The 12469-nt window shown below is 48.3% G+C and overlaps 1 protein-coding gene across 27 annotated transcripts in view; it reads left to right on the forward strand.

Moving 5' to 3' along the window:
• Positions 1-12469, forward strand: part of LUBEL (Linear Ubiquitin E3 ligase) — a 151574-nt gene that overhangs the window by 99375 nt on the left and 39730 nt on the right. For 19 of the 27 annotated variants that reach the window (XR_011394647.1, XM_070104587.1, XM_070104590.1 and 16 more), the window contains 3 exons: positions 8563-8631; positions 10334-10432; positions 11991-12149. The exons of 2 other annotated variants lie outside the window; for them this stretch is intronic. Coding sequence is in view for 24 of the 25 variants with exons in the window: in XM_070104587.1 (XP_069960688.1) it covers positions 8563-8631; positions 10334-10432; positions 11991-12149 (327 nt within the window). In the remaining variant the exon portion in view is untranslated. The remainder of the gene's footprint in view (positions 1-8562; positions 8632-10333; positions 10433-11990; positions 12150-12469) is intronic. 6 more of the 27 variants (XM_070104593.1, XM_070104599.1, XM_070104611.1 and 3 more) reach the window with 4 other exon arrangements.

Consider the following 12469-nt stretch of genomic DNA (forward strand, 5'->3'; position numbering starts at 1 on the left):
GAGCAAGACAACATAGGGACTACCAGAGTCAGACAACACAGGGACTACCAGAGCAAGACAACACAGGGACTACCAGAGCAAGACAACACAGGGACTACCAGAGAAAGACAACATAGGGACTACCAGAGCAAGACAACACAGGGACTACCAGAGCAAGACATCACAGGGACTACCAGAGCAAGACAACACAGGGACTACCAGAGTCAGACAACATAGGGACTACCAGAGCAAGACAACACAGGGACTACCAGAGCAAGACAACACAGGGACTACCAGAGTCAGACAACACAGGGACTACCAGAGCAAGACAACACAGGGACTACCAGAGCAAGACAACACAGGGACTACCAGAGCAAGACAACATAGGGACTACCAGAGCAAGACAACACAGGGACTACCAGAGAAAGACAACATAGGGACTACCAGAGAAAGACAACACAGGGACTACCAGAGCAAGACAACATAGGGACTACCAGAGCAAGACAACACAGGGACTACCAGAGAAAGACAACATAGGGACTACCAGAGCAAGACAACACAGGGACTACCAGAGTCAGACAACACAGGGACTACCAGAGTCAGACAACACAGGGACTACCAGAGCAAGACAACACAGGGACTACCAGAGCAAGACAACATAGGGACTACCAGAGCAAGACATCACAGGGACTACCAGAGCAAGACAACATAGGGACTACCAGAGCAAGACAACATAGGGACTACCAGAGCAAGACAACATAGGGACTACCAGAGCAAGACAACACAGGGACTACCAGAGCAAGACAACACAGGGACTACCAGAGCAAGACATCACAGGGACTACCAGAGCAAGACAACACAGGGACTACCAGAGCAAGACAACACAGGGACTACCAGAGCAAGACATCACAGGGACTACCAGAGCAAGACAACACAGGGACTACCAGAGCAAGACATCACAGGAACTACCAGAGTCAGACAACACAGGGACTACCAGAGCAAGACATCACAGGGACTACCAGAGAAAGACAACACAGGGACTACCAGAGAAAGACAACACAGGGACTACTAGAGCAAGACATCACAGGGACTACCAGAGAAAGACAACACAGGGACTACCAGAGCAAGACAACACAGGGACTACCAGAGCAAGACATCACAGGGACTACCAGAGAAAGACAACACAGGGACTACCAGAGCAAGACAACACAGGGACTACCAGAGCAAGACAACACAGGGACTACCAGAGCAAGAAAACATAGGGACTACTAGAGCAAGACAACATAGGGACTACCAGAGCAAGAAAACACAGGGACTACCAGAGCAAGACAACACAGGGACTACCAGAGCAAGACAACATAGGGACTACCAGAGCAAGGCAACACAGGGACTACCAGAGCAAGACAACACAGGGACTACCAGAGCAAGACAACACAGGGACTACCAGAGCAAGACAACATAGGGACTACCAGAGCAAGACAACACAGGGACTACCAGAGCAAGACAACACAGGGACTACCAGAGCAAGACAACATAGGGACTACCAGAGCAAGACAACATAGGAACTACCAGAGCAAGACAACACAGGGACTACAAGAGCAAGACAACACAGGGACTACCAGAGCAAGACAACATAGGGACTACCAGAGCAAGACAACACAGGGACTACCAGAGCAAGACAACATAGGGACTACCAGAGCAAGACAACACAGGGACTACCAGAGCAAGACAACATAGGGACTACCAGAGCAAGACAACACAGGGACTACCAGAGCAAGACAACATAGGGACTACCAGAGCAAGACAACATAGGGACTACCAGAGCAAGACAACACAGGGACTACCAGAGCAAGACAACATAGGGACTACCAGAGCAAGACAACACAGGGACTACCAGAGTCAGACAACATAGGGACTACCAGAGCAAGACAACACAGGGACTACCAGAGCAAGACAACATAGGGACTACCAGAGCAAGACAACATAGGGACTACCAGAGCAAGACAACATAGGGACTACCAGAGCAAGACAACACAGGGACTACCAGAGCAAGACAACACAGGGACTACCAGAGCAAGACAACATAGGGACTACCAGAGCAAGACAACATAGGGACTACCAGAGCAAGACAACATAGGGACTACCAGAGCAAGACAACATAGGGACTACCAGAGCAAGACAACACAGGGACTACCAGAGCAAGACAACATAGGGACTACCAGAGCAAGACAACACAGGGACTACCAGAGCAAGACAACATAGGGACTACCAGAGCAAGACAACATAGGGACTACCAGAGCAAGACAACACAGGGACTACCAGAGCAAGACAACACAGGGACTACCAGAGCAAGACAACACAGGGACTACCAGAGCAAGACAACATAGGGACTACCAGAGCAAGACAACATAGGGACTACCAGAGCAAGACAACACAGGGACTACCAGAGCAAGACAACACAGGGACTACCAGAGCAAGACAACATAGGGACTACCAGAGCAAGACAACACAGGGACTACCAGAGCAAGACAACACAGGGACTACCAGAGCAAGACAACATAGGGACTACCAGAGCAAGACAACACAGGGACTACCAGAGCAAGACAACACAGGGACTACCAGAGCAAGACAACACAGGGACTACCAGAGCAAGACAACATAGGGACTACCAGAGCAAGACAACATAGGGACTACCAGAGCAAGACAACATAGGGACTACCAGAGCAAGACAACATAGGGACTACCAGAGCAAGACAACATAGGGACTACCAGAGCAAGACAACATAGGGACTACCAGAGCAAGACAACATAGGGACTACCAGAGCAAGACAACACAGGGACTACCAGAGCAAGACAACACAGGGACTACCAGAGCAAGACAACACAGGGACTACCAGAGCAAGACAACACAGGGACTACCAGAGCAAGACAACACAGGGACTACCAGAGCAAGACAACACAGGGACTACCAGAGCAAGACAACACAGGGACTACCAGAGAAAGACAACATAGGGACTACCAGAGAAAGACAACACAGGGACTACCAGAGCAAGACATCACAGGGACTACCAGAGAAAGACAACACAGGGACTACCAGAGCAAGACAACACAGGGACTACCAGAGTCAGACAACATAGGGACTACCAGAGAAAGACAACACAGGGACTACCAGAGCAAGACAACACAGGGACTACCAGAGAAAGACAACACAGGGACTACCAGAGCAAGAAAACACAGGGACTACCAGAGTCAGACAACATAGGGACTACCAGAGAAAGACAACGCAGGGACTACCAGAGCAAGACAACATAGGGACTACCAGAGTCAGACAACATAGGGACTACCAGAGAAAGACAACACAGGGACTACCAGAGTCAGACAACACAGGGACTACCAGAGTCAGACAACATAGGGACTACCAGAGAAAGACAACGCAGGGACTACCAGAGCAAGACAACATAGGGACTACCAGAGTCAGACAACATAGGGACTACCAGAGCAAGACAACACAGGGACTACCAGAGCAAGACAACACAGGGACTACCAGAGCAAGACAACACAGGGACTACCAGAGCAAGACAACACAGGGACTACCAGAGAAAGACAACACAGGGACTACCAGAGCAAGACAACACAGGGACTACCAGAGTAAGACAACACAGGGACTACCAGAGAAAGACAACACAGGGACTACCAGAGCAAGACAACACAGGGACTACCAGAGCAAGACAACACAGGGACTACCAGAGAAAGACAACACAGGGACTACCAGAGCAAGACAACACAGGGACTACCAGAGTCAGACAACACAGGGACTACCAGAGAAAGACAACACAGGGACTACCAGAGCAAGACAACACAGGGACTACCAGAGCAAGACAACACAGGGACTACCAGAGCAAGACAACACAGGGACTACCAGAGAAAGACAACACAGGGACTACCAGAGCAAGACAACACAGGGACTACCAGAGCAAGACAACACAGGGACTACCAGAGCAAGACAACACAGGGACTACCAGAGCAAGACAACACAGGGACTACCAGAGCAAGACAACACAGGGACTACCAGAGCAAGACAACCCAGCGACTACCAGAGTCAGACAACACAGGGACTACCAGAGCAAGACAACACAGGGACTACCAGAGCAAGACAACCCAGGGACTACCAGAGTCAGACAACACAGGGACTACCAGAGCAAGACAACACAGGGACTACCAGAGCAAGACAACACAGGGACTACCAGAGTCAGACAACACAGGGACTACCAGAGCAAGACAACACAGGGACTACCAGAGCAAGACAACACAGGGACTACCAGAGTCAGACAACATAGGGACTACCAGAGAAAGACAACACAGGGACTACCAGAGCAAGACAACACAGGGACTACCAGAGTCAGACAACATAGGGACTACCAGAGAAAGACAACGCAGGGACTACCAGAGCAAGACAACATAGGGACTACCAGAGTCAGACAACATAGGGACTACCAGAGGAAGTTAACACAGGGACTACCAGAGAAAGACAACACAGGGACTACCAGAGCAAGACAACACAGGGACTACCAGAGTCAGACAACATAGGGACTACCAGAGCATGACAACATAGGGACTACCAGAGCAAGACAACACAGGGACTACCAGAGCAAGACATCACAGGGACTACCAGAGCAAGACAACATAGGGACTACCAGAGCAAGACATCACAGGGACTACCAGAGCAAGACAACACAGGGACTACCAGAGAAAGACAACACAGGGACTACCAGAGCAAGACAACACAGGGACTACCAGAGCAAGACATCACAGGGACTACCAGAGCAAGACAACACAGGGACTACCAGAGCAAGACATCACAGCGACTACCAGAGCAAGACAACACAGGGACTACCAGAGCAAGACAACACAGGGACTACCAGAGCAAGACAACACAGGGACTACCAGAGCAAGACATCACAGGGACTACCAGAGCAAGACAACACAGGGACTACCAGAGAAAGACAACACAGGGACTACCAGAGCAAGACAACACAGGGACTACCAGAGCAAGACATCACAGGGACTACCAGAGCAAGACAACACAGGGACTACCAGAGCAAGACATCACAGGGACTACCAGAGCAAGACAACACAGGGACTACCAGAGCAAGACAACACAGGGACTACCAGAGCAAGACATCACAGGGACTACCAGAGCAAGACATCACAGGGACTACCAGAGCAAGACATCACAGGGACTACCAGAGTCAGACAACATAGGGACTACCAGAGCAAGACAACACAGGGACTACCAGAGTCAGACAACATAGGGACTACCAGAGCAAGACAACACAGGGACTACCAGAGTCAGACAACATAGGGACTACCAGAGAAAGACAACATAGGGACTACCAGAGCAAGACATCACAGGGACTACCAGAGAAAGACAACACAGGGACTACCAGAGCAAGACAACACAGGGACTACCAGAGCAAGACATCACAGGGACTACCAGAGTCAGACAACATAGGGACTACCAGAGAAAGACAACGCAGGGACTACCAGAGCAAGACAACACAGGGACTACCAGAGCAAGACATCACAGGGACTACCAGAGAAAGACAACACAGGGACTACCAGAGCAAGACAACACAGGGACTACCAGAGCAAGACAACACAGGGACTACCAGAGCAAGAAAACATAGTTACTACTAGAGCAAGACAACATAGGGACTACCAGAGCAAGAAAACACAGGGACTACCAGAGCAAGACAACACAGGGACTACCAGAGCAAGACAACATAGGGACTACCAGAGCAAGGCAACACAGGGACTACCAGAGCAAGACAACACAGGGACTACCAGAGCAAGACAACACAGGGACTACCAGAGCAAGACAACATAGGGACTACCAGAGCAAGACAACACAGGGACTACCAGAGCAAGACAACACAGGGACTACCAGAGCAAGACAACATAGGGACTACCAGAGCAAGACAACATAGGAACTACCAGAGCAAGACAACACAGGGACTACCAGAGCAAGACAACACAGGGACTACCAGAGCAAGACAACACAGGGACTACCAGAGCAAGAAAACATAGGGACTACTAGAGCAAGACAACATAGGGACTACCAGAGCAAGAAAACACAGGGACTACCAGAGCAAGACAACACAGGGACTACCAGAGCAAGACAACATAGGGACTACCAGAGCAAGGCAACACAGGGACTACCAGAGCAAGACAACACAGGGACTACCAGAGCAAGACAACACAGGGACTACCAGAGCAAGACAACATAGGGACTACCAGAGCAAGACAACACAGGGACTACCAGAGCAAGACAACATAGGGACTACCAGAGAAAGACAACATAGGGACTACCAGAGCAAGACAACATAGGAAATACCAGAGCAAGACAACACAGGGACTACCAGAGCAAGACAATACAGAGGCTACCAGAGCAAGACAACATAGGGACTACCAGAGTCAGACAACACAGGGACTACCAGAGCAAGACAACATAGGGACTACCAGAGCAAGACAACACAGGGACTACCAGAGCAAGACAACATAGGGACTACCAGAGCAAGACAACACAGGGACTACCAGAGCAAGACAACATAGGGACTACCAGAGCAAGACAACATAGGGACTACCAGAGCAAGACAACACAGGGACTACCAGAGCAAGACAACATAGGGACTACCAGAGCAAGACAACACAGGGACTACCAGAGTCAGACAACATAGGGACTACCAGAGCAAGACAACACAGGGACTACCAGAGCAAGACAACATAGGGACTACCAGAGCAAGACAACATAGGGACTACCAGAGCAAGACAACATAGGGACTACCAGAGCAAGACAACACAGGGACTACCAGAGCAAGGCAACACAGGGACTACCAGAGCAAGACAACATAGGGACTACCAGAGCAAGACAACATAGGGACTACCAGAGCAAGACAACATAGGGACTACCAGAGCAAGACAACACAGGGACTACCAGAGCAAGACAACATAGGGACTACCAGAGCAAGACAACATAGGGACTACCAGAGCAAGACAACATAGGGACTACCAGAGCAAGACAACATAGGGACTACCAGAGCAAGGCAACATAGGGACTACCAGAGCAAGACAACATAGGGACTACCAGAGTAAGACAACATAGGGACTATCAGAGCAAGATAACACAGGGACTACCAGAGCAAGAAAACACAGGGACTACCAGAGCAAGACAACATAGGGACTACCAGAGCCAGACAACACAGGGACTACCAGAGCCAGACAACACAGGGACCACCAGAGCAAGACAACATAGGGACTACCAGAGCAAGACAACATAGGGACTACCAGAGCAAGACAACACAGGGACTACCAGAGCAAGACAACATAGGGACTACCAGAGCAAGACAACACAGGGACTACCAGAGCAAGACAACATAGGGACTACCAGAGCAAGACAACATAGGGACTACCAGAGCAAGACAACATAGGGACTACCAGAGCAAGACAACATAGGGACTACCAGAGCATGACAACATAGTGACTACCAGAGCAAGACAACATAGGGACTACCAGACGTTGGATCAACATTTCACTTCTTGTAGTGAACCAAACATCTGAAGTAAGAATGTCTGTTTACCATAAGGAGAAAAACATCTGCTCTCTTTGTATAGGCGAAACGAAGTATGGCCAGATGTTTTTCTCCTAAATACAGGAACAAATGCGAAAAAGACAGATGTTTATCCCAAACACAGGGACGAAAATGGGCAGATGCTTGACCCAGATACAGAGACCAATACAGAAACTTGGACAGATGCTTGACCCAGATACAGAGACCAATACAGAAACTTGGACAAATGCTTGACCCAGATACAGAGACCAATACAGAAACATGGACAGATGCTTGACCCAGATACAGAGACCAATACAGAAACTTGGACAGATGCTTGACCCAGATACAGAGACCAATACAGAAACATGGACAGATGCTTGACCCAGATACAGAGACCAATACAGAAACTTGGACAGATGCTTGACCCAGATACAGAGACCAATACAGAAACATGGACAGATGCTTGACCCAGATACAGAGACCAATACAGAAACATGGACAGATGCTTGACCCAGATACAGAGACCAATACAGAAACTTGGACAGATGCTTGACCCAGATACAGAGACCAGTACAGAATCATTCACTTTACGCAAAACCAGAGACAAGCCCGGAAACAGATGCGTATCCTAGAAGCAGGAAGAGATTTTTACCTAGATTCTAGCAGTCGTGTTCTCACCTGTTCTACCCTCTAGGGCCATTAACGCTTCCTAGTAACTAACAAGATGTCTATACTGAACAACAGACAATAAAATCTATTGTTTCTGAAGGACTTGTGTTGATATTGCAATAGTCAAGGGAGTGTACCAAATGAATGGTCTCTCTGACTTTATAAGTTCATGGGAAAGTGTTGAACTCATGGGGAATGGGGTGAAACGGGGTTTTGGTCCGAGGAAGAGGAGAGTAACTCCACTTCCTGGAATCAAGAACCCTCCAGAAAGCAGGTTGTGATGGTCTTGGTCTCCTCTTCGGTAGAGTCAACAATAGAGGACCTGCTGCTGGACGTAGGAAGTGCGCCTTACTACGAATATTTCACTGCCGTCGGTAATGAAGCTAGCGGTGCAAAGTAGCGCCGACCAGCGGTGAAAAACAAAACACTAATAGCAGTGAAAGGGCGAAACGTTGTGCTAGTGAATAACTTCAATGCTATTAGTAGTTTTTGCCTTCCAACCGCTGGCGCTAGTGATGCTTGTGTGAGTGATGCGATGTTTTGCTGACGAGAATAGAGCCAAAAACACAAGTTCCTGAAGCAAATCTAGCATAGGGACGACCTTTCGCCCCATGGAGAGCTCTAACAACTCATACCAAAGCCCTACACAGAGCGAGACGTTGTCACGGTCAAATCTAATTACGCAGATTCGTGTTGACTTCCCAACTGTCAGCAATGCGAGACTCGCATCCAGATCTGTATATTTTATCTTCCAAAAATCCTTCCAAAGAGGGCTCTGGCTGGTGTCGAAATATACCGATCTGCTTCACGTGTGTTTCAAGTTTCTAACCTTACTAAAGTTTATCTGGCTTCTTCTTGCTTTTGTTTAAATTGATGTTTGAGTTGAGAGGTCAGATGAATGCGTTTGTTACCGACCACATTTACAGGTACGGTGTTTTTCTTTTTTCGATTTTCTCCACGTGAAGTGGATAGTTTTTTCCTTTTTTTTTTGGTGAGCTGATGCAGTGAATCATCTTAGTTCGTGACGGTCTGGGTCTCTGGATGTGTGTAGGTGTGCTGTGGTTTTCGGAGGGACTCCATGACTGAGAGTGTAGGTAAGTAGGATTGTGGAGTGCGTCTGGGGGAATTCCAGTGACTGGATTGATTGTGCCTCACTCCAGCGTCTCCTTCAACACCTCTAGTCACTGGCTTGTGTATGTACTATGCTCTGCAGCACTGCCTTCAGGATTTCCAGTGACTGAACTGTGTGTGCCACACTCTCTCCAGCGCTTTTTTCAACATCTATAGCGACAGGACTGTGTCCAGCGCTCTTCAACTCCGTCAGGGCCTCCTTTGTCTGACTGACTGGAGTATCCTACGTTCTTCAGCACCTGCCACGGGACTTCCAGTTACTTGACTGTATATCCTAAGCATCCATCACCTCCCTGAAGCCCTCAAGTAACTGGCTGGTGTTATCTACGTTCTTCAACACCTGCCACAGGACTTCCAGTTACTTGACTGTATATCCTAAATTTCCAGCACCTACCTGAAGACCTCAAGTGACTGGCAGGTGTAATCTACGATCCAGGACCCTCCCAAAGACCCAAAAACACTCTCACAGACTTCATTAACCAAGCTTCACTAAACAATATAACGTAGTCTGTTTAACAGACTACTCTGTCCGTTAAAACAGACAACTCTGTTAAAACAGACAACTCTGTCTGTTAAAACAGACAACTCTGTTAAAACAGACAACTCTGTCTGTTAAAACAGACTACTCTGTCTGTTAAAACAGACACATATTTTTCTACAACCTTTATTACATGGTTATACTATTACTAGTAAAGCATAAAAAAAATTCAAGGAGATTGACGTAGTTATCCCTTAAAAATAAATTTTCAAGGAGATTGATGTAGTTATCCCTTAAAAAAACGTTATTACAAAAAAATGAAGGTGAATTACTGAGCCCTTGAGGGTATAGAGCACCTTAGTAATGAGGTTTGATCCCAGGAAGAGAAAAGCAAATCCAAATCTTTGGATCAAGAGCCCTTTGACCAACGACGAGAATTTAGTTTCCTAACAGACGCTTATTTCCAGAACTAGACGGGATGGAGGATTCTGAAGAGGATAGCGAGAGGGATAGCGAGAGGGATAGCGAGAGGGAGAACGAGATGGAAGCTCTGCTAGAGCTCGGTGGTAGGTCTCGAGCTCTAAGCTCATTCACTAAGCTTAAAGCTTATTACTTCTCGCTTATTGGCTATTATCTCACTGTGCTCACTCGCTGGTTCGCTAATCTCACTGTGCTCACTCGCTGGTTCGCTAATCTCACTGTGCTCACTCGCTGATTCGCTAATCTCACTGTGCTCACTCGCTGTTTCGCTAATCTCACTGTGCTCACTCGCTGATTCGCTAATCTCACTGTGCTCACTCGCTGTTTCGCTAATCTCACTGTGCTCACTCGCTGATTCGCTAATCTCACTGTGCTCACTCGCTGTTTCGCTAATCTCACTGAGCTCACTCGCTGGTTCGCTAATCTCACTGTGCTCACTCGCCTGTTCGCTAATCTCACTGTGCTCACTCGCTGATTCGCTAATCTCACTGTGCTCACTCGCCTGTTCGCTAATCTCACTGTACTCACTCTCTGGTTCACTTATCTCACTGTGCTCACTCGCTGGTTCGCTAATCTCACTGTGCTCACTCGCTGGTTCGCTAATCTCACTGTGCTCACTCGCTGCTTCGCTAATCTCACTGTGCTCACTCGCTGGTTCGCTAATCTCACTGTGCTCACTCGCTGGTTCGCTAATCTCACTGTGCTCACTCGCTGGTTCGCTAATCTCACTGTGCTCACTCGCTGGTTCGCTAATCTCACTGTGCTCACTCGCTGAATCTCTAATCTCACTGTTCTCACTCGCTGAATCGCTAATCTCACTGTGCTCACTCGCTGGTTCGCTAATCTCACTGTGCTCACTCGCTGTTTCGCTAATCTCACTGTGCTCACTCTCTGGTTCGCTAATCTCACTGTGCTCACTCGCTGGTTCGCTAATCTCACTGTGCTCACTCGCCTGTTCGCTAATCTCACTGTGCTCACTCGCTGATTCGCTAATCTCACTGTGCTCACTCGCTGAATCTCTAATCTCACTGTTCTCACTCGCTGAATCGCTAATCTCACTGTGCTCACTCGCTGGTTCGCTAATCTCACTGTGGTCACTCGCTGGTTCGCTAATCTCACTGTGCTCACTCGCTGGTTCGCTAATCTCACTGTGCTCACTCGCTGAATCGCTAATCTCACTGTTCTCACTCGCTGAATCGCTAATCTCACTGTGCTCACTCGCTGAATCTCTAATCTCACTGTTCTCACTCGCTGAATCGCTAATCTCACTGTGCTCACTCGCTGGTTCGCTAATCTCACTGTGCTCACTCGCTGGTTCGCTAATCTCACTGTGCTCACTCTCTGAATCGCTAATCTCACTGTTCTCACTCGCTGAATCGCTAATCTCACTGTTCTCACTCGCTGAATCGCTAATCTCACTGTGCTCACTCGCTGGTTCGCTAATATCAATGTGCTCACTCGCTGGTTCGCTAATCTCACTGTGCTAACTCGCTGAATCGCTAATCTCACTGTGCTCACAGTCAAGGGGAAGCACCAAACCCTTAGGGGATTGTGAGATGATCTTGATCCGAGGAAGAGGAGAGCATCCAGTCCCTCGAATCAAGAGCTAAGTAATCGCTACATAATTACAATCTTCCCTGACAGGAGTTTCTCAGGAGGAGGAGGAAGAAGAGGAGGAAGAGGAAGAAGAAGAAGAAGGCGAAGAGGAAGGGGAAGAAGAAGGAGAAGAGGAAGGGGAAGAAGGGGAAGAGGAGATAATAGCGCCTCCGAACTTAGCAAAAATCCAGTTCGTCAGAAAGGAAGGTGAGGGCGGTATTGTGTGTCGTGTATTGTTGTAGCCAGGGTATTGTGTGTCGTGTATTGTTGTAGCCAGGGTATTGTGTGTCGTGTATTGTTGTAGCCAGGGTATTGTGTGTTGTGTATTGTTGTAGCCAGGGTATTGTGTGTTGTGTATTGTTGTAGCCAGGGTATTGTGTGTTGTGTATTGTTGTAGCCAGGGTATTGTGTGTTGTGTATTGTTGTAGCCAGGGTATTGTGTGTTGTGTATTGTTGTAGTCAGGGTATTGTGTGTTGTGTATTGTTGTAGCCAGGGTATTGTGTGTTGTGTATTGTTGTAGCCAGGG

Source organism: Cherax quadricarinatus, chromosome 93 (genome assembly GCF_038502225.1).
Source record: "Cherax quadricarinatus isolate ZL_2023a chromosome 93, ASM3850222v1, whole genome shotgun sequence".
NCBI classification, from domain to species: domain Eukaryota; kingdom Metazoa; phylum Arthropoda; class Malacostraca; order Decapoda; family Parastacidae; genus Cherax; species Cherax quadricarinatus.